This window comes from Mytilus californianus, unplaced genomic scaffold, assembly GCF_021869535.1.
Source record: "Mytilus californianus isolate M0D057914Y unplaced genomic scaffold, xbMytCali1.0.p SCAF_4, whole genome shotgun sequence".
Lineage (NCBI taxonomy): Eukaryota > Metazoa > Mollusca > Bivalvia > Mytilida > Mytilidae > Mytilus > Mytilus californianus.
The window spans coordinates 9,760,491-9,784,963 of record NW_026262690.1 but is presented as its reverse complement, the minus strand read 5'-3'; the positions used below and the strand labels follow the sequence as shown (position 1 = coordinate 9,784,963).

The following is a 24,473-nucleotide window of genomic DNA, read 5'->3' as shown; positions in this document are numbered from 1 at the left end:
ACCTACCTTCAATTTGATTATTTTGTAAGATTTTTTTTCTCATCACCAGAAGCACCTGAGATCACCCCGGTTTTTGGTGGGGTTCGTATTGCTCTGTCTTTAGTTTTCTATCTTGTGTTTTGGTCTTTTTTCGTTTTTTTGCTATGACGTTGTCAGTTTGTTTTCGAATTGTGAGTTTGAATGTTCCTTTGGTATCTTTTGCCTCTCTTTTATAAGTAGGACTTTCAATAAGTTGAATGTATGTGTGTCTTGATCGTGTACAAAATCGATGATTTAATATGTTTAATTTTGTTACATGCCTTTAAACTTGTTTCTGTATCTTTAAACATTTTCTGAGCTTTATTTAAAATTTCCTGAAAACACAAAATAATTCTTCACATAAAAAAACAAATAAAATAAATAGTCCATCTTAGATTCCAAGCTCGATCTCGTTTCATTTAATTGTCACAAATAGAAACTGGGTGTATCTTGTGACTGGGTTATGTGTTGGCCTGGAACCACACACACACAATAAACAGTACGACGAGTCTGCAAGGACTCTGACTCTGGGACTAGCTCTTGCAACAAAAGACACAGAATCTGGTTAGCGCGATGTATAATTTAATAAGTTCAGCATGGAATACAATTGTACAGAGTTGGAACTGCTCAGTGTAATACTAAATCCAATCTGCCACATCAAAATAATAAAACAGTTTATATAACAAACCAAAAATTACTAGAGTAGACTTGACAAATATTTCTCTAAATGAGTGAGAAAATTCAATTAAGGGATTACAGCAAAATTAGCACATAGATAATAATTAACAATAGAACATACAGACTTATTCATGAAATTAAAGACATTAAACATTTACGAATAATAGATCAATTGAAGTAAAATGTCGCTAATTGAAAATCAAATTAAAACATGAAATTAGATTATCTTAATTTTCTAAACTTGACTTAAACCTTTCACAATAAAATTAACAAAATCCCTTATTGAAATATTGCAAATATAACAAAAACAGTGATTTTACAAAATCTTTTACAAAATGTCCGAAAAGTCTCATAATCAATTTTTGTCATTTTTTCACTGTGACATAATGACAAACAATGTAGGAAATATAACTTGAATATATTGTCTTGTGCACATTTTTCGATGTCTCCAATGTTTTAAGTATAATAAAATTTTGCATTTTATATAAGTAATATGGATAGCAATCAAGGTACAATTAATTTTGGAACGGCTAGATTTGCTTTAAAAGGTTAAAATACTGCTTTGTAATTGTATAAAAAAAATCATTATAGCTTTTTCAAGCAAATAAGACGGACGAATTTTATTTGTTCTGTTCTTGATCTTTTTGTAAGTATGACCCCAACGTTATATATATACTTGGCTTCCAAACTGAATCGTTTGGTTCAAAGTGCACACGAAGAGGGTTATTACAGGAATACTTGACGTTACATAAAATCGTCATCGTTGGTTTATATTTGAAGCGCTTACTTTAAATGAAGGTCCTTTCTTGACTGTTGAGTTCTTCGTCAAGTCTAAATGCCTCTTGTTATTGAAGTCAAGATCTCGTAGACGAATAAGTGTATTTACGTCCATATGACCTTCTGCTCTTTGATGCCAAGTTCCAGACTGCCCATCGAAAGTATACTAATGGCAAATAAACAGAAAATATTGACCACAATTAAGACAAATTTAACTGCTTTAATATACCCGAAAATGCTAAAATATTTTTTTTTGTACTTTTGGTCCTGTAACATTTAAGAAATTATTGCTATCACAATTCGATCCTATATATTGTTGTAATTCTTTCAATGTAATTGATATTTTCTAATAAAAAAAATGCAAAGGACAATATAACACATCTAAATAAATGGATTAAATTATTCATACTAAATATAGTCACTAAAACAGATTTTTGCATTTCTTACTTATTGATAAATTTTAACTCAAAGTAAAGGAAACACAAAAGACATAATTCAGGAAAGTGACAAACTTCAAAGTAAGAGGGCCCAGTCAGAACTGACCAAATATATAAACGTTTAACTTTGTTATCTAAGAGCGAGACGATACCAAAGGGGGTAGTCAATAAGTCCAACAAAAACAGACGACACCATGACTAAAGAAAAGACTAACAATAATAACAAAACACTACATTACACTGAAAAAAAAATAGCAACAAAAATCCCTCCAAAAGCCAGGGATGAACTCTGGTGATCCGGGAGATTAATCAGTTCCTACCCCACTAGTGGCACCCATCGTGTTACTCATCGTAAGTTAAATTACGGCGATGAGTCGCATTCGGCGATATCACAAGCAAATTATTGGTAGCTAACAGAGCAGTGTCAGCTAAAATAAAAAAAAATGCATTATAAGCTTATATATATATATATACACCGAGAGCTGTGTCAGCTTATATCACTGATGAAAGCAGTTAGCGTATATCACTTACGAAAGCAGTTAGCCTATATTACCAATGAAAGCATTGTAAGCCTATATCACCAATGAACGCATTGCCAGTTCTTATTCCTAATGAGAACACATACTATCAGTTTATATTTCATATGAAAGTATTATCAACTTGCTATGCGGTATGGGGGGAAAGTAAAACGACGCACAGACAACAACATAGAAAAAAATAAAGACTGAGAAACACGAACCAGTATTTTTCTTATCCCCAATGAGAGCATTGGTATATTATTTAGATTCAGAGAGAAGCTTATATCAAAACAACAGCATGTCAAAGACTGTGAAATATTTTGCCTTACCTGAGGTAAAAGTTTCCATCCATGTTTTGTAACCATGTCAACCGCTTGTATTATATAATTTATGTGCTCATCGTCATAAAAGTATGGGAGATTAAGTCTGGTGAATCCTGGTCTAATTAACAAATATATAAATATATTATATCTAACATAATGAAAAACTATAAAACTAAATTAGTCAAATCAATGAGTTAAATTAAATATAAACATAGAAGTAGACATATAAAATACTAACGATTTCAATGTTATGATGAGACATTTAACATCTGAGGACATTTTTACTTTTCTTGAGCGACAGCTATGATTGTTCCCTTATATATAGCCTTCAATAGTTGCGATTACTTTTTTACTCTACCTTCCGAATTATGTGGTGGCATCATTTATTTCCTTGTTCAAATTGGCAATTTGGTATATTCAAATTCGGTATATCAAACTTTCATTTAAATGACACTCTAAACAATAAAAAAAACAGTATTCTCCTCAGATAAACAAATCATTCTTGAAGGCTTTTGGTCTTCATAAGGTCGGTCGTGTAAACAGACCAGAAGATCACAAAAGTCCTTTTGAAAATCAAATATGTTAATATGGGGCTCGATTTATCAATTTACCAAAAATAGCCAATGAGGGTAGTGTTTAAAACAAAATTGTGCATACATATTTTAACTTTTTTATCTTGCACTTATAAAAACGCCTAGCAAAAAAAAACTTTTCGTTATCATTTCCTGCAACTTGTTGAAAAAATTCAGTTACAATACAGTATAAAACATTACCTATAAACATATCAATCCCATTTACGAGTGACACTAATGATATTAGACAGAACTACAAAATATTATACGCACTAAGGACATAGTGACCAAGTTCCAATGTTCATAGTGCTTTTATCGGCATCTGCATGTATCATAATAGATAAATAACAAGTAGAGGATACTAAATAAATAGCGTCGAAAAAAATGGGACGAGGGTGATTGGTCAATTGGAATATGAAAAACAAGGTAAGTGATGAGAACGAATACAACAAAACAAAAGTAGGGAAAATAATGGAAAATGTACAGCTATGATATTAAAAAAATTTTTTTTGATATGATTGGTGGTGAGTTAAAATGTCCCATCAACCTCGTTTACTAATTTACTGTAATATTACATGGGAACCTAAAAGAAAACGTAACACCTCTCTATGCAGTTAGGAAGTTGCAACCATGCAAACAGAAAGAATAGAATTTTAAAACAAATGCAGAATTGTTGTTATTTGTTCTGGTGTGATATACACTAGATGTACATCTTTGTGATATTCTTGAGTTTGAGTTTGTTACAATATCAACAAAATCACTTACTTAAGTATTTCCAGTTTTGTTGGCCCATTCTTCTCGTACCTATGTAAAACAGATCTAAATGTCAAATGGCTATATACAATTGTCATAAAATAATGTCATTAAATTGTAGAATGTGCGTGGCAGTGATCGTAGCTTGTAGAATATAGAACTCTCTCGTGCACAGCTTTGATTTGTTGTCTGGATTAGCCATGATATTTTAGATTATTATTGGTTTGATCACCTCTTCAACGTTTGTATTTGTTTTGGTTTTTCAAATATTTTGGCCTCGAACTGAATAGACATTTACTGTAGAAATACGCATCTGGTGCAGGATATTGGTATCGTTGATGTTATTATGAATCGCCGGTGCCTTCCTAGTTGAGTCTCCGTTGTTTGCCTAGCTGAATCTCCGGTGCTTGCCTAGTTGAGTCTCCGGTGCTTGCCTAGTTGAATTTTTGTTTTGGCCTCTGTGGCTTGTTTCTTTTTTTTTACTTTTTATTTTAACTAAATCAAAATTCTTCAACATAAGTTTATTCCGATAACATCTGACAATACAATGGTATACAGAAAACGATAATAACAAAGTTACCCTCTGTCACAGCAATGGTGAAACATTAGGTTTTCATAGAAACATTTAAACATGTACCGGATTGTCTTTTTAAAAAAAACTGATTAATAACAAAGTAATAATCTAACAAAATAATGTTCCCTTTTCACATTTAAGTAATTATAACTTGATTTCATGTATAATCAAAGTACTGAAGTACTGAACATAGGATGACCGCAAGTTCTGGTGGATGGTCACAGGCACTTGTCTCAGAAAAAAAAATCACATCTCTATACCTGAAAGTTAGGTTAAGGTACGTAGATATATTTTTTAAGAGACAAGTTCGTGTGTGGATGATGAATAAATGACAGGGAATTTAACCTCACTGTAATAACTATTATATTGTAGTGATATAATCATTTGTTATCAGTATACTCTGGTTTGTTGTTATATATTAAATTAATATGTGTATAACAGTTATATATAATTTACATCCATTTGTATATCATTCTATTCTACTATTCTAATGATAGTGCAGTACAAGTGCATGGTGGACACTCTTCTGTAATAATTCGTTTTTCTAATAGATTATCATAGATTGGATTCGACTAGGCATTCATATTTTCCCGCGTTTGTTGCAAAACGTTCTTGAGATATTCTTCCGCATGCGTTAACACAAATTTTAATCAAATTTTCGGTATTCTTGATTTGTTATTTATACATATATATTTCTCCCGACTGCAATACATATAGAATAATACATGGCAAAATCCGTATCGCATGCCGCGTGTATCACCACGAGAAACCAATATCAGTCACGAGGGTCGAAGGTCCCGAGGTCTGATATTGGTCGAGTGGTGATACAGCATGCGATACGGATTTTGTCATGTGTTATTCTGTTTATCATATATTTAAATAGAATCAGATTAATGTGATATACTTTTTTTTTAAATCGTCCGAAAATATAACAAACAAAATATAGAATACAACCCACGTTCCCAATATTTGTTGTAAAGTTTAATCATTATACTATAATCTGAACTCATTTGTATACATAAATATGGACAACAATGTTACCAAGTATCATCTATTCAAAGATTATTAACAGACAAACAGGGGATTCCTATATACACAGTCATTGGACTAAAGTGAGTTCCCACTAAAAAACTTATTGTATCTATTTTATAAAAATCGCTTATAAAGTTACTGGGTAACATTTTTTTTGAAAATAAAACGATTTTAGTTGAAATGATATGATATTTCTTGAGTGGGAACTTACTTTTTTCCTGTGCCCGGAAATACAGCAACTGGTCGTCATACGTCAAACGTTGACGTCATTTGATTTCTGACGTCACGCCAGTTATGCGATACGGATTTAGCTATGCGATACGGGGTATGCGATACGGGTTTAGCTATGCGATACAGGGTATGCGATACAGGGTAGGTGATACAGACTGGAAAAAAGAACCTTTATTAGATTTACAAAATTGCTGTATTTTGTACTAAATATATGATAAATTTTCATATCATTTATCTATGTTCTTAAAAATTATTTTCATGAATATTTATCGATGAAATTAATATATAACAAAAAAGGCGATAAATATAGATTCTACCACTGCATCGAGTGTGATACGATATTTATCCACTCGAGACAGTTAAATTTTCAAATTTAAAACGCGAGGCTCGCCGAGCGTTTTAAATATTTAAAATTTAACTGTCGAGAGTGGATAAATATCGTATTACACGAGATTTGGTGGTGGAATCTGTTTCTCTAATGATTTTCAAACAATACGCAGTCAAATTTATTCCTTCTTTTCGAATGATCTGCAAAAAGGTGTGTTCTTTCTATGTGACGTCATCAGGCATGGTCGCCTATTTTCATGCCGTCACAATAGGAAATTCAGAGGAAAGCAAGAAAATTCGACGTCATAATCGGATTTTAACCAATGAAGAACTGAGATCAAACGAACCACACGTTGATTAAATTTTTTTTTATACAATGGGTGCAGAAAGGGATAAATTGACGAAGAATTAGAGAAGGAATGTTATCTTGCACTCGATAACATACTCGTAATTATACGAAATACGTTCGGTTATCAGTCAAAAACGCAAGTCGCGTGGGTAGAAATGTCTGTGGCAACATAACACCGGACTGTCCTCACGGTCATCCGCTGTAAAAACTGTTCATCTGTCGGGTCTCCGACTTGTCATTGGAATTGTATTTGTCATGACCAAAGCAACAAGTGCCGATACTGGAAAAGAAACTACTTACTCCTTTGTGTTTGATGGAACAGCCGGACATCATTATTCGGTGGATATTGCATTACATTAACAATTCGAAATTACTCGTCTTCAACATAAAACAATATTTCCCTTTTGGCAGTAAAGCACATTCTCAAGGGATAAGTCGTCAGTTTTACTTCCCGGAATTTATTAATAGGTAGATATGTCTTGTCGGATTGGTGACAAAGCAAATTTCTAGCCACTATCAATCATGCCCTCTTTTATAATTGGTAGTCAAAACTATCAGCCTTCATCACACTCGCTCAACACGCTCTGCATATTTTACTTATTGCACTTATTGTTTATTTTGTCTCCTTCAGATATAATAAAATATAAGCCACTGGGCATAAAACAAACTATAAATTCAACCAATCAGTTGTTATAAGAGAAGAAGACATGAACCTATAGTATTTTTTATACGAACCCCGGACGTTTATCTTGTAGATAAGTAATGAATTTTTTTGCTAGAGGTTCCGATATGCCCAGCAAATCCTACAAGAAATTTTGAAACAATATTCAAAAAGATATTTCTTCTTCTAGTTTTTTCTCACAAATTCATAAGCATTCAATTTTAACTTAAGACAAGAAAAATCTTCAGTAGAATTTTTATTAAAAATGTGTTTTTATATGAAATAAAGGGGGATTTCCAATAGGAGAAACACTTTTGAACTAAGACTGTAGGAAGCCAAGAGTAACATACGTGGTATATTAACCGATACTTTAGAATCGTTCTTTCATCCAATTTTAAATACTTACTGACTTCTCACAAATATTGTTAATTTTAATTATATATGTTATGATAATACATGATGGAACCTGGTAGGAGTGTGTGTAGTTTCTTATCATCATCCACTTGTACGGCAGTTCTCAACCAGCAGCTGTGGACATCTAACCTAGCTTCTTGTAGTAACAAAAACATTTGTATCCTGCTTCCAATCTAAGTATCGTCTTTTCTTTCCTTGTTCAAGATAGTGGTCATTCTGCATGGTGTTATCTGGACTGTGCATTTTTTTATGCTGTGTTTTATTTGTACAATCTATGGTCTAGATATGTAAAGAGGGATGTTTGCGCAAGCGCCAAACTAGTTTAACAAAACACAGTTTGTGCATGTATCAAGTCAGTCTATCTGGAAAATATATTGTTGCTGTTTTTTATTTGTTTTTATTTGTAGGCTGGGTTTTGTTTTTCGAAGTCATCGGGTGTTTATGTAGTTTGTTGTACTGTCCAATATTTTCATTATTCCAAGTATCCTTTTTATGTATTATAATTACGTTTTATATAATTGAAAATATAGTCCACCACTGTTCTAAACCTACCTGTCCATATGGACCTGCACATGCGCAGCCACTTCTAGCTTGTATCCCAAACAATTCATTCAGCAATAATGAAATGAAATTATGATGAACAAGTTTACCGGTAGCATGGTGGATAGTCAAAAAAGAAAATATTGGTATTCGATTTGCAGTTTGACTTCCCAATATATGAATACTCGGATTAACTGACCAGATATTGAAAGCTTTCCTGTAAAAATAATTAAAGTCAAATTCAAATTACAATACTGAATCTATATTAAGAATGACGAGCAATAATAATAGTATATAATTTGGTTTAAATTACGTTTAAATTAATCAAATGTGGTGCGTCCGGAACGCTTTCTGGCTTTACCTTCATCTGGAATGCTCAAACCCATAGTAACGTGACAAATAAATCAAACATGTCAGACATAACAGTCCCTTAAATGATTTTTTTGTAATCAGAAATTCCATATCACAAGGCAAAATCGAGATACTGCAAACTATCTGAAAACTACAGCGATGACATTTGAAGTCCCGCGATAATCCTACAGGGGATCTGGACAGTCCCAATCTATTGACCTCTTTACGAAGTAACACCACGTACGTCGACGGATTAACATCTCTTGCTATATATGCTTAATCCGTAACATCAAAAGGCCCTTGTATATGCAATGACAATGATAAAACCGGCAATAATGTCAGATATATGACACTGGACATTTGGGATATAACGCATGTAAAATCTAATGACCACCTCTTAACGAAATGAGAGACCATTTCGTCGGCAGAATAAGAATATCTGGAATATGGGTTCATCAACCTTAATACCAAAGGACAAGTGATATTGCCATGACAGTGACAAACTGGCAATGATGTCAGATATAGGAGGGTCTGTATGGGGTTTACAGAATAGAGAATAATGGGTCAATAATATAGAAAAAATAGGCCAAAAAAAAAGGATAAGAAAAAATAATAAAAAAAAGAATAGAGAATAATAGTGGCTAAAATATATAAAATAGAGAATAATGGACAAACTTTCTAAAGAATAGAGAACAAGAGGCTGTCAGAGTGACAGCAAACCGCATTTTCCTGCATATAAATGATATTTGCAAATCTGGACCCCCAAACAGGATCAAGTAAAAAAAATATATATAGCATTAAGAAAATTAATTTATACAGAATAACAAACAAACCTATCACAAAATTCTTCAAATAATTTACCAAGGAAAAGATTTTTTTTTCTCCAAAATATCTTAATACAATGTCTTTTAAAAATCTATAAAAATTATCTGTAATCATCTTCAAAATGTCTAATAATGAACAGTAAATCTAAAACTATAATTATACTGTCCTACAGAGCTTATCATCAACCAAACTTAGGAAAAACAAATTTTTCAAATAAATCTGTCACTCCAAATATAATTGTGATTGATAATTACCACATGTTTGTTATTAGTGTAATCAAACTTAATATATATAATTAATAGTTCCCAATATTTTTTCTTTCATTTGTCACAAACTAATATCTGCAACTTATCTTACAATGTCAACACCTTATCTACACAATGTAATGTAATGAAATATATCCTTTAATAAAAATAGATTATTATCCAATGAAAAAGATATTTGCAAATCTGGACCCCCAAACAGGATCAAGTAAAAATTAAACATTAACTCACCCAACAAAAATAAAATACCACATAATAACTGTGAAATCTATCTTCAAAACACACATGACTTAAAAAAAAAATAGTTATAAAGAATTTTTTTACAACTCCTGAGTAAAATCAATTGAACACATACAATCATTGACATATACTTATTAATAACGCCATTTCTGTTCAAAGGGAAATAACTCAAAATAAAAATAAATCATATAATAAATATCACTTTTCGCTACTGAAAGGTCTACAACTCAACAACGAGAAAAGCTAAAATCGTGAAAATTGAACTTGACCTTCATTTAGTCACAGGAAACAACATATCTAACTTTGAAAAGATTTCGTCCGCCTGCCCGCCCGCCGTACATCCCCAAATTAATAACCGATTTTTCCTTCGAAAATCCGGTTAAAAATGGTTTCAAAATTAAAGCATACAGAATTTGACGAATCCTCATATAGATGATGGTGAACACACAGGATCTATGACAGTGTTTATCCAATGTGTTATCAGCAGTAAAACTTTGTTACGCTGAGCAAAAAGTTGGCAAATAAGCTTTCCCCTCTCATAAGACTGTTAGGCTGTCGTCGTATTCAACTGTTGTGTGTTTAACTAAAGATAAGTGACGCTGATAAACTAAATTTATGTAATTCTCAACAAAAGAACACGGTCATCATCATAGCCTATACTTCACAAAATTTTATTAGGAGACAAGTATCTATAAAGATAATGTCACTTTTTGTCGGGTCGTGTGCAATTTATAATTCGAGGTTGTCATGTATGTGAAATGTATTTAGTTGCAAACCACATTTTGAAAAACTAGAAATGTTTTCTCCTGCTTTGTCTTACTACAGTTGATGTTTCCAATACATGACCATCCTTTAGAACATGCAAACCAAAACAACATACATGTATATTATACTATAAATTTACATTTACTCTAATCTAAAACTGAGTCGATACAATTCTCGGTGACCGGTTAGTGTTCCCAATGATATTCTCTAGCAAGTTTTAGGAGATTCAACCCAAAATTTGATTAATCTTTACTTAAAAAATGAAAAGTTTGATGTCTTTTGGGTTTTTTGTGTTGTTGGATTGTTCTCTCATTGACGTATACCCACATGCCCTCAGTTCATACTAAATTCATAGCATCCACACCATTGTTTTCATTTTTTGTAAGTATTCTACATACTGACAAGATTCTTCCTCTCTATGATGTATTATATCTGTTCCCACATTCTACAATATAAAGAATACCATCTGATAATCAACTTCTTATCTCATAAAATGCATCATCATAAGTAGAAATCTTATTCGATATTTTCATTGCTGTAAAGAAGACACGTTGATGAGTTTTTATTCAAATGCAGTCAATATAGAATTAAAAAAGGGTTCTTGTTCAATATTTTGGATACCATTTTCAAAGAAATATTAATGAAATTGATTGTATTTCAATGTATTTATAAAAAACCATGCCTGTTTCAGTTGAAACACCAGTCCTGCCCTTATACAGCCGATGATATCTGGTGTCCCTCCCTCTTCTCGTTCTTCTATATTACTGCTATACCAATGCGTTTGTTTCGTCACCTTTTAGATAAATACAATTTAATTTCTAATTATTTATACTGCTGAACGGTGAATTGATTTATTCTAACATACTCAATTTGCATATCTGTAGTCCGTTATAGACATAGATATAAGATGTGGTATGAGTGCCAATGAGACAACTCTCCATCCAAGTCAAAATTTAAAAAAGTAAACCATTATAGGTCACAGTACGGTCTTCAACACGGAGCCTTGGCTCACACCGAAAAGTAAGCTATAAAGGGCCCCAAAAAATTACTAGTGTAAAACCATTCAAACGGGAAAACCAACGGCCTAATCTATATAAAAAACGAGAAACGAGAAACACTTATGAACCACATCAACAAACGACAACTACTGAACATCAGATTCCTGACTTAGGACAGGTGCAAACAAATGCAGCGGGTTTAAACGTTTTAATGGTACCAAACCTTCACCCTTTTTCTGAAACAATAGTGTAACATCACAACATAGAAAGACACACTATAAAATATCAACTGAAATAGCTTAACTCAATCAAAGGACATATTAACACCATTGAACATACACTGAACAAATAAATTTGACCTATGACACAATGTAAATACAAAATAAATAAACTAAGGGTAGAATAATAAATACATGCTGTTCGGTGTGAGCCAAGGCTCCGTGTTGGGGGCCGTACTTTGACCTATAATGGTTTACTTTTACAAATTGTGACTTGGATGGAGAGTTGTCTCATTGGCACTCATATCACATCTTCTTATATCTATATACATAGAGTATGTTTTACTTTAAAACAAAAATGGTTGACTTAATATTATGTATGTAAATACATGCAAGTTTGACACACGTAACAAGTCTACTTGGAAATGTAATCCCGTTGCAGTTGTACAAACAAAATGCACACTTCAAATTATTTCCAATAAACAATTTTATAAGTTCTATATATTTGTATAGCATGATCTGTAAATTAACTATTTTATTTACTTACATATAAAACAGTCCCTCCTCCAGTTCTATCAGGAACAGAATTTTTAAATATCCATTTCTTTGCGAAAAGAATACCTGAAATTGTAAATGCCAGTATTTATACTACAAGTGCGTGCTTAGTTATGTATTTAATAAAAACTATTGACCAAATAAAATCAATACCGGTACTGAAAATATTCCAAAAATCTTTCTACAATGTAAAATTAGTTTATTGAAATGACCAGTGATTTAACATGGATCATATCTAAATTTACCCTATTACCAGAAACATTAGAATTTGGTATCTCGTTTGTAATAAGACTTCTACACCTCGACTTGTACACTTACCTGGAGTTCCTGGACCACCAACAAATTTATGTGGACTCAGTATGATAGCATCCTTGTAACTGCAAAAACGTATTAATGAAAGGTAACGAATGAATCCTGTTGACAAATAGGTCATACATAGTTACTAGATACTGATCTGAGAATACAAACTAAGCGTCGATCACAAACTTTATTAGCTATCTATATATCAAACTTTGGTTGAAAAACTTTTCAGCAAACATTTATTTATGTTATGCAGTTACGTAAAACTATGTGAAAGATGTAAATCCGGCAGGCAGAGTTGACCTTAGGCGATTCACGTTTTGTTAAGACCGTCTTGAAAGTCTATAACGTTAAGGTAGTTGGTTCCCAAACTTTTGGTCCCCGAGTAAACCCACAGAAGATTTTTTTTCTAAAAAAATTATTGTACGCACGGTAATCTTATCATTCGTTTTCTTTCTTTATACACAAAGCTTACATGACCTGTTGTCTCATATTTAATGCCGTCACCACCAAACACACAACTGTTATGCATTTTGAGGCATTCGTCACAAGCGAGACGAAAATTTCAAGTTTGCTATCGACTATTAAAGTTTCACAAACTAAAAAGAAATGTTTGCCTTATTTTTAACAATGTCTTTGGCGATAATTTCTATTAAAACTATCCTTAAACTTATCTATACATATAGGTAAATGTTGTTATAACTTTGAATGCGATTAAACAAATGGCTTACCCTTTTTCTGATGAATTCATGTCCATTTTCAGATAAGGACCTTAATTAAAGGTAAATAGATTTTCTGTAACATTGTTTATATATATATATACCTTAGTTATTAAATATTTATATATATATATCACTTTGAAATAGAGTTATTATCATTTGTCAGACACAGCAATATAACGTTGTTTTTTAAGGACAATTATGGAATTTGAGTAACCAGTAGACTGAAGGAAGATTTGGTTGAAATTCAAAAGGAAAATATACCGAGCTATGATTGTCCAAGATTTCCTCTTTTGAAAGTGTTGTAAATCGTCTACTTCATTTTATTTCCAGTAAAGCATTGTACTTAACTGTAGGGTGTGTAAATAATGAATGGGTGCATACTTTAGTATGTATTTTACATTTCTATTGTCATGCAAAAAAATGATTGTTGCTTTTCTACATTGGCACTCAGTATAACTATAACAAAGCTATTCGTGTATCATTTGATCTAACCTCCAGATGCATAATCAAATACGACTAAAGCCCCATGACTGTGTGCTAACACTGCTACAGTATCTGTGTCTGTTACAATGCCCGTCACATTACTGCACGCTGACATCACTACTAAAACGTGTTGCCTTTTCTCTTTCCAAAACTGAAAAAAAATAAACGAATTTCGTCCATGAACTTTTAGCATGGATGAATATGGTACTAGTACTACATATCTACATATAAAGATAAGAAGATGTGGTATGATTGCCAATGAGACAACTCTCTACCAACATGTACATGTATATTATAGGAAATTAGGTATTATTTGTTTAAAGCCCTTTGTTTTGTAATGCTGATCGGTTCTGTCCAATTGTATTGTCTGCTTCTCAAGGATTGTTTGCTTGTATATACAATTTTATTCAAACTATTAGAAAGATCTTATTTTATGTTACCTTCAATTCCTCTTCAAGATGTTTAGTATCAACATAACCATTTTCATCATCTCTAATACGAACAACCTGTGTTTAAATAAAAACAATTACACTACAAATGTGAGAAAGCGAGGTTTAAAAAATGTAAATTCTAAATTTATACACAATTGAAAGAATTTTAAAAACCTTGAAAAAGAGAAAATATGCAGATACCGTTACAAAAATAAGGAATGTAAACCATAAAGTCAGGGGCCTATAATTCGGTGGTTGTCGTTTGTTGCTGTATATCATATATTGTTTTGTACATAAACCAGGCCGTTAGCTTTCTCGTTTTGTTTGTTTAGCATTTGTCATGTCTGGGGCTTTATTAGCTTTCTATGCGGTTTGGGTTTTGGTCATTGTTGAAGGTCGCACGGTGAACTATAGTTGCTAACTTCTATATAATTTGGTTTCTGGTGAAAAGTTGTCTCATTGGCATCTTATTTTTTAAACCTTCTTTTTGTGCTGATGCGACGTAAATTAAACATCAATCAATCAATCATAATATGATATTCTGTTTACTCATTACACGTAAAATTATGTAAATTGTGTGATTTTTTTTACTTTAGGTATTAACCAAAAATATGTTTATCATACTTAGATTAAACATTTTATTGAAATTTATGCTAAAGTCCTATACTAACTTGTGTTCCATACTCCCTCCAAAGGAGTGTGTTAGAATGGTGCTCATATGGTCCAACTATCACAACCTAAACAAGAAACTCAGATATGATACCTTAATCTTAGAATACTCTGTCGTCAATATTAGTCGTTAATCAGTATATAAAAGATGGGAAAGGGCAAATATTGACGAGCATAGAATATAACTTATGAAGAAAATGAAATCAAAAGGCAACCAAGTTGAACCATCACAAAAAATTCATCTAGAGCTATAAATAGAAATAGATCAATGATATGTAGCAAACAAACGACAAACAGAAGCATTTTTTTGTATGAAATGTTTATTTCGATATGTATTCATGTTTTAATATATTCTTATTTATGTTGAATTATTTTTGGTATGGGGGATTTTGGACTATCTGTAATTATACAGTACCAATAAACAAATATATATACACACTTAAAAGACACTTGATGATTTGGTGTGTAACAAAAATTCTTTCAGATAGGATTACTATTTCTTCCATCACGGTTTCCCCCCTTTGCACTTGTGCTGTGCGATTGCTGAATTTCTACCGAGAGATGTCATGATTGATTAAGGTCACTGCATACGGAAAACCTGATGTCGAATTACAGTACATCATGGGAAGACAATAATTCAATAGAAGTACATTTTCTAAAGATTTGGATAAAATAACGGATTTTCTTTAAAAAGGAAGTCTATATATACGTGTTTTATAGCAAAACTTTCATTATAGTATATAAAACATAATCGTCTTTTTTGTTAAATTTGAAGGAATCATATGACTTTAACAAATATAGTATATGTTTCATGCATGAACTGATTACGAGTGGTTTTCTTGAAATGTTTAATTGAACTTTGAGTAAAGCCAGTCCAAAACTTAATAATTTAGTATTTACCGTTTCCTCTGCCACTCTAAGCAAATTAATCTTTAAAGCCCAAGCTAATTTATGGAAGGCTGACGTAGAACCACTACCAGTAAAAATAACTACGTCATTCTTACCACAATTCACACATTGTTTTATTATATGCCTGGAAAGAAAAAAATAGAAAAATTTGTAAATCAATTCTTTATTAACCAAATGTTTTACAACATATAGGTACATGTATAATCAATTTTTACTAAATATAGATTACAAAAATATACGATCATGACAAAACAGACAGAAGTATTAAATACACAAAAAATAAATACTTATAAATATAATTCCAAAAAGCAAATATATGTAACAAATGAATTACAAATCAACTTACTGAAAACAGTCATTTCTGAGCTTCAGTGCTCTAAATATATATTTTCCTAAGTTGCACAAGTCTTTTACATTATTAGTGTATGAGAGTAACTAATATTTGATGCGGCCAAAGAGATTTTATGGATTTACCTTCATCAGACACTTTCAAAACTAAAGATTTGAAAGCCAATGCTGTATAAGTATACACGAGAAGCTGCTTGGCACAAAAGGACCTAAAGAGAACAGTTGTATCCATTTATTTAGGAATGTAATGCTTCTTTTTGTAGTTTTCTAAATAAAACGTGTACACGGGCAGCAGCGATTTAAAATCTTTAAAAAAATAAAAAAATAAGCATCTATAGTTCGTATTATTGCATATTAATGTTAAAAGCAGAAAAAATCGAGTTAACCCTGACTATTCGTTTGTTTTATTGTGCTATTCTTACGAATTATTGCAACTTAGTCACGAAGAGCCCGTTCAGTCATGGTGTTGCGTTTTATTTGGGAAATATTCAAAAAGTAATAATTAAAAGACTATATGTGATTATTGTCCTATAAGAAAAGGAAATTCGTACCCTACAGACACACTCCGTTTGGAAATGTTGTCCATTCCGACTCATTATCGGTTTGTTTCTTGACCTTTGATACTTATCTTACATATGTATACTTTATTCATATGATTTAAGGAGTTCTAAAATATTTCAGTTCTCTACATTTACAAATTAACATATCCATTGCTGTAGAAGGGAATTTCTTAATTGATATTGCTATTTGTTCATGTTTTTGAATGAAATGTTTAGGATGAGGAATGTTTTACAATAGGGCAATATGTTGATTTTTTTATATAGTATGGTTAGAATTCGTTGTCATAGCCGGCTGTGATATAGTATAGTTAGAATTCGCTGTCATAGCCGGCTGTGATATAGTATAGTTAGAATTCGTTGTCATAGCCGGCTGTGATATAGTATAGTTAGAATTCGTTGTCATAGCCGGCTGTGATATAGTATAGTTAGAATTCGCTGTCATAGCCGGCTGTGATATAGTATAGTTAGAATTCGCTGTCATAGCCGGCTGTGCTATAGTATAGTTAGAATTCGTTGTCATAGCCGGCTGTGATATAGTATAGTTAGAATTCGTTGTCATAGCCGGCTGTGATATAGTATAGTTAGAATTCGGATGACGAATATTTAAGCAACTATAGCACCGAAAGACAATCCCCATGTCATACAGTCAACATCTTACCTGGCATCTTCTCTAAATTTAGTAGTTTGTATAGCATTGTAACCTGTAGAAGAATGCGTATTAGCATAAACCGGTAATACATGCTGTCTTATTGTGTCTTCTATAAACGCTAAGCATCTGAAATATTCAATTATTCGAAAGAGAACAGAAAAATACAAAAAAATAATGTACCACAAACAACAACATTTTGGCTAAAGCCATAAAACGAAATCAAAAGATACTATAACAGCAAGATAATGGTTTCTTTACCACTTTTAAGCCATATCCTTTTCTTATTTTGTACTTTACTTGAATTGCCGCATCAGTTTGTCTTATAAAGTATATATTTAATTGAAACGTGTTTCAATTCAAATTGGAAGTCTGAAATTATTGACAAAGACAGAAAACGCTCAAAATGTCATCTGATGGACTAAATCAAATTTAAAAATTGCAATATTATACAGCGTGTGTTCTTGTAAAAAAAGATATATAGGTAACCTAGTCCGAATTAAGGTAAACTTAAAACATACCTTCCAGATGCTGTATAATCACAGTAAACAACTGAAAAACAAACCAACAGCAACTACAATATAATTACTTTGATGTATAACTACAAATCTTATGTCATAGAAATTTGACTGACAATATCTACTATATAATTACTTTGTTGTATAAATACTAATCTCATGTCATAGGATTGCATGGTTAAATTTTGATTGATCGGCGGATTGATCGGTGTTTAACGCCACTTTCAACCCGTCTGTGCTATTTCGGGGCGGTCAGTTTTTATTGGTGGAGGAAGCCGGAGTCCCCGGAGAAAACGTTAAATTTTGAACCATAGAAAACCTTTAAATACGTGTAAATACAACAAACAATACCATTTGAACTGGTTGGAAAATAACCCAATAGAAACTGCTTTTATGTAAATTCATTAAAATATATACCTTTCCGAGGTCCATATGGTCCGTGTATTATCAAATCATTTCCAATAACATTTTCCTGAATTGTGCGTAAAATTGGATAATCCTCATATCTATATTCCTAAAAACAAATACATCAGAATAACTTAAATCGGTGAGATGAAATAAAATACATTGAAATATTATTCCTAACGTTAATTTTTTCGCGTGTGTTTAATTTTCGGTTTTTTCGCGGCTGCTAAAGAAACGCGAAAATTTTACACCTCGTAAATTTTCCTGCATATTTCAAGATTTCTCGCTTTTTAAACGTCCATAAAATTGAGAATGGAAATGGGGAATGTATCAAGGAGACAACAACCCGACCATAGAGCATTTTACTGTTAAACTGGTTAATTATTGAGTATACAAAGAAATTGATATGTGAAATAACATTACATAGTCTTTTCGTTGATCGACGGATCACAATAATATGCATCTCTGTTTGCATAATATCTAAATTGGTTAATCATACATGTCAAACCTTAGGCAGCAGTCCTTTTGTGCCAATTGCTATTTTCAAGATGTATCATTTGCGCCAAATATTAATCTTCAAAGGTATCAATTGCGCCAATTTACGGAATTCATATGCGCCAATTTACCTGTACTAATATCTATGGTACAAAATGTTTTTAAACAAATTATGGTACCATAAAAAGAATACTTTATGGAATTCGGGACTATTGTTGCAAGATATGCCAAAGTAATAAGAAAGTAGAAGCTTTTGTTGATTATGTGTGACCCACAGATGTTGATGACATTGGTTTCCCCACAATCCGTACACTGAAACTCCAACATCCGTAAGACGTACTAATGATGGACCAGAGGAATTTCATAATCACTGCAATCAATTTTGTTTTTTTTTTTCAACTTAGAAAAGGAAACATTTGCCGTCGAAAAATACCAGATTTATACAAGAGGATTATAGAATTATGTGGTTTACATTACAAATTTCACCATTTAAAATATATTGTTGTCTGGCTGTAAATAATGTTTTGTTTCCAAACTTTAAAAAAGTTTTATTAAAACCACTCTAAATGACTTTACACCGTGACTCAGTCGCTATGTCCAGTGCCGGTCCAACACTGATTAAAACGGAAGAGGGGAGTCATTGTTTTTCATTAAAATAAATTGGCGCAATGGTATACTTTATTTTTGATGCAAGTGATACTAGGCATATTGAAAACTAGTGCCACAAACGTAGGATTGGCGCAAATGAGTTGTGGCGCAAAAGGATGCCTTTTTGGTGCAAACAGATTTCTCCCATACTTGTTCAATAAATGTTAATTAGCAACGATGTGTGATTGATCGTTGTCCAAACTCGAACATTTTGCATATAATGTAAAAATAAAATAGATATAAATCACATTTACGCGGATATTTGCAAAATATGCTTTAGAAATGCTTTGTTATACTATCACAAAAATGATAAAAACTTTCAATTGTTAGCATGCCGCAATGTACATAATTTACTTTCCTTCAAAGTGACTCGCATGTATTTATAATCGAGAATTTTTCATCCAATCAAGGTTATGTTGTTAACATCTTTAACAATACAATACAGTGATTTTTTTTTTGCGTGTATTTTCCTATTTATCGAAAATTATACAAAGTGAAAATTTAACTTGGGCTACCCATTTTGTCAATCTGATTAAAATTCAGAACTATCGGAACTCGCGTGCTCTCATATGAGCATAACGAAATCCGAGATCTATATTTTAATTAGATTGTCCATTTTCTCATCAAATAGCAATAAAAAAAAATATATACGGGTATGTCCTAGAAATTACCACAGAGAGTAAAACTGTGAATTTTGGAATTTGAGGATCAGATAAGTTTGAATTCGAAGTTAGTAAATAAATTAATAAAGAAAACATAGACTCCAGTGGTTTTTCTGTTAAATCCGCCGATTTTGGAATTCTGATGAAGTCTATATATTTGATATTTGTAGATGATTATGAAATCCCCAAAATATCAAGCTGTAAAAGCGGTGTTTGTATGCTGGTGTACGATGAATACAGCAATAAAAGCGCTGTACTTATACTGGTGTACGATTAAGACAAGCAATAAAAAGCGGTGTTCTTATGCTGGTGTGCGATGAAGACAGGCATTAAACGCTGTTCCTATACTGGTGTACGAGAAAGACTAGCAATCATAGTAAAACGATGTTTTATACTGGTGTACGATGAAGACAAGCAATACAAAGCGGTGTTCTTATGCTGGTGCACGATGAAGACAGGCAATAAAACTGCTGTTACTATACTGGTGCACGATGAAGACAAGCAAAAAAGCGCTGTTCCTATACTGGTGTACGATGAAGTCAAGCAAAAAAGCGCTGTTCCTATACTGGTGTACGATGAAGATTAGCAATAAAAAGCGTGGTTCATATGCTGTTGTACAATAAAGACTAGCAATAAAAGCGCTGTTCTTATGTTGGTGTACGATGAAGACGACAAGTAATAAAATTGGCGTTCATATATTGGTGTACGATACAGACACGCAATAAAAGCGGTGTTCCTATACTGGTGTACGATGAAAACTAGCAATAAATGCGCTGTTCTTATGTAGTTGTACGATTAAGACAAGTAACAAAATAGGTGTTCACTTACTGTGTACAATGCAGACAAGCAATAAAATGATGTTCCTATACTGTTGCTTTTGTCAGTCTAGTGCGGATCATGAATATTTCTACATTATATCCATAATAACACAAAAACGTCAAGATATTACTAAAGACCAGGGGTCCGGAATTTTATATATCTAAAAGGGCATACGATACAGTAACAGGGGAGGTAATGCCTTCGCTAACGTAAAATGTTATTTTTCGCGACGTCAAACTGTGACATATCGAGAAAAGATCCATTTTTGACTGATTTTTTTCAATCAGACTGATTGAACTTGAAAACGAGTTCATGAACCCCTCTTTTTAAAAATGCCATTTTCTTGATTATGTGTGCCAATTTTTATGAACAAATCACCGATGAAATTTTCTTAAATCAGATAAATATACAGTAAAAAAGTGCCGTTTTTTTTTACTAAAATCATGAAATTGAGATAAAATGAATTATTTCCAAAGAATTGTTACACAAATTCGAAACACGCTTATGTAGAGAAGACATTCCAGATGTTTTTAGAAAAATTCGCTTGCTTTTATCTTTTAAAATAAAAAAGTTAGGTATGTCTTTCCCAACGATAGAAATGTCAAAGAAACCGAACTGTCCAGTAAATGTCTAAAATTTCTACCCCATTTATCTCTAAAAGAAGCAAATGAAGGTATATTTTTTTTCTTACATATTTGAATTGAATAGGTGAAAAATAGCTTGTATGCAAAATTTCTTCAAAAATTCACCGTGGGATTGCCCCTAAGACCGGCACATGAACATTTGACGGGCTAAACTAGATTTTAGGTCTGAACTTCCCTCTGTTTAATCTCGATATGAGGAAAAACACAGGGAACACAGAACAGTTTTCCATTACAATCCGTTCAGAAAAACACAGGGAACACAGAACAATGTCCCATTACAATCCGTTCAGAAAAACACAGGGAACATAGAACAATGTCTCATTACAATCCGTTCAGAAAAACACAGGGAACACAGAACAATGTCCTATTATAATCCGTTCAGAAAAACACAGGGAACACACAACAGTGTCCCATTACAATCCGTTTAGAAAAACACAGGGAACACAGAACAATGTCCCATTACAATCAGTTCAGAAAAACACAGGGAACATAGAACAGTGTTCCATTACAATCCGTTCAGAAAAACACAGGGAACACAGAACAATGTCCCATTACAATCCGTTCAGAAAAACACAGGGAACACAGAACAATGTCCCATTACAATCCGTTCAGAAAAACACAGGGAACACAGAACAATGTTCCATTATAATCCGTTCAGAAAAAAACAACCAAATCGGTAAGTGGACGACCATTTGATTTTCTGGGTGGGGGACTAGGAGGATATGTCTCATCCTGGTGAGAACTAACAAAACTAAGCATGCCAAAGACAAGTTGAAAATGAAAATTCTGCCCACTAAATAAAATAAATAATTGTTTATACAAAAGAGAAAAGTGTTTTGTTATGCTTTGCGGCACGAAATGAAAAGCAGCAAGTGAAAATTAATATTCTGCCCGAGAGAAAAAAAAATCAATCTGCCCTGTCACTCCTGAAAATTTAAAGGTCTTCCCCTAATGATAGACAACAAATACACAGATTGGTAATAAATAAGACCGTAAAAAGGCATTTAAGATATAAAATTGGAGACAGTATTTGCAATGATGTCTCAACAATACTGAAATATCATGATGAGATTTATAAAATCATCTAAGTCTGTTCTTTCTTGGATTTTGTCCTAAACGGAAGTATTCAACCAAGAACTGTGTTTGCCTTGCCAGCTGTTCTGTTCAATGTTTTTTTTTAATGTGTAATTTTATTTTTTCGGAGGCGTCTGGTGTTTGTGGTTGTTGTGGTCTGTTGTACTGTCCAGTATTTTTGGATATTTCCTGTTTTCCTTTTTATGTATTCATGAAATTATTGAATTTGATTAACCTTTTTAAAACCCACCAAGTCTCGGATCTAAATGATTAAAACGTTTTTTTTATGCTGGAGAACGGGGGAATTCTGATCTAATTTTTAGTGCATTAGTACGTGGTTTGATAACATAGAAATCTGAAGAAAAGAGAGTTGAAAGCCCCGGAAGCACCTCTGATCTATAATTCACCAATTCCTAGAGATCGTTTCCTTAAATTTGCAGTCTTGGTGACCACATGGTAGCATGTTCTCCTAGAGTTCGATAGGTCGTGCGTTCAATCCACGGCTGTGTTTAATCAAAGATTTGAACTGTTATTTGCTGCTTCTCCTCAGAGCACCTGGCGTTTAGGAGGAAGAGCAAACATCTATCGTCTCGGAGTCAAATATTGTGCCCGTATCGGTTGAAATGTGTTCCTATGCACGTAAAATCGGGCTTTGCGTGCCGGTTGGTCTAGTACAAAGAAGGTTTCATAACTTCATATTAATATTACATTAACATGTTCTCGTCCTGATATGCGTGTAATGTTTGCCACTGGATGTTTATGTCTCTATGACCTTCCCTCTGTACTTTGTTAAGTAAAATTTTAGTAATAATATATCGACTGTGTTTCTTACCTTTTTCTTAATATTTTTGTCCGACATTTTCAGAATAACTAAGAATATTTTTTTGCGCAACTGTATATATAGATATTCATTTAAAGAAGGGCCAATCATATATTATTTATCAATATAACCAGATAGTTATAAAATTGTCATATTTTAACGGGTGTAGTTAATTAACTCTAAATTAACAATATGGTTATAAATCAATCCGACATATTATTAAATTGCAATCTTGTAATGTCAGATAAAAACAAAAGATAAATAGAGATAACATATGCTGATATACTTCTAATAGTTGTGATTCTGTAAATGGGACCTTTAACTGTGGTTTTATATCATCCACACGACGAACGTACGTGCACAATATGCAGAAATACCCCAAAAAAACGAGAAATTAGATTTTTTACTGCTGATTCATAATCATTTCAAATTTATATATAAAAAAAACACAGCGCTGTTTTGTATCGGTTTATCGCAAAGAAGTAATGTGTGCATTCAGCATTTTCAAAATCTTAAAACATAACAGTCGCTCGACACTGAAAAGGGCCTAAAGTACGTTACGAATTATACGAAGCGGAACCATAAAGATCAACTTGGATATCCTGTGTTCCAGAAGAATACACACGTTGAACTGCCCAGTGGTCAGGGTCGACAATTAAAAGTGGGAGAAAATACTAGAGATTCAATCTAAAACCATCAGTTGAAAAATATACAATACCATGACCAAAAGAAAGAACAAGTAAAGACAAACAACAGTCCGAAAAACACTACATAGGAACCTATAAAGATTGATCAACACTGCTAAAATAAAAACGGGAGTGAAGTCAGGTACTCGAAAATGGCAGGCAGTTCTTGCTTCGCTAGTCGTTAAAGGCAAGTAAAAATCCGGTGATAAGTCGAA

The 24,473-nt window shown here is 32.5% G+C and overlaps 1 protein-coding gene across 2 annotated transcripts; it reads right to left on the bottom strand.

Moving 5' to 3' along the window:
• Positions 1-64: 64 nt before the first annotated feature.
• On the bottom strand, positions 65-23,632 carry LOC127737438 (probable cysteine desulfurase). 2 transcript variants are annotated; one of them, XM_052248142.1, is made up of 19 exons: positions 23,585-23,632; positions 18,423-18,519; positions 18,009-18,039; positions 17,500-17,616; positions 15,925-16,057; positions 15,027-15,092; positions 14,365-14,430; positions 13,934-14,075; positions 13,451-13,490; positions 12,738-12,796; positions 12,412-12,485; positions 11,331-11,441; positions 11,047-11,093; positions 8,217-8,421; positions 7,325-7,392; positions 4,089-4,127; positions 2,758-2,869; positions 1,484-1,639; positions 65-353 (listed from the first exon to the last, which is right to left on the bottom strand). In XM_052248142.1, exons 1-19 carry the CDS (start codon positions 23,609-23,611, stop codon positions 225-227), a joined length of 1,719 nt encoding a protein of 572 aa, XP_052104102.1. In that variant the 5' UTR covers positions 23,612-23,632; the 3' UTR covers positions 65-224. The 2 variants fall into 2 exon arrangements, with proteins under 2 accessions (XP_052104102.1, XP_052104103.1); XM_052248143.1 differs by lacking the exon at positions 15,027-15,092.
• Positions 23,633-24,473: the final 841 nt, after the last annotated feature.

Excerpts from the sequence above, each read along its gene's own strand:
- LOC127737438 (XM_052248142.1), bottom strand. The coding sequence starts at position 23,611 with ATGTCGGACAAAAATATTAAGAAAAAG. Across the intron at positions 16,058-17,499 it reads AAATTTAGAGAAGATGCCAG|GCATATAATAAAACAATGTG; the intron begins GTAAGATGTTGA and ends TTTTCTTTCCAG. Across the intron at positions 8,422-11,046 it reads AGAGAGGAAGAATCTTGTCA|GAAAGCTTTCAATATCTGGT; the intron begins GTATGTAGAATA and ends TTATTTTTACAG.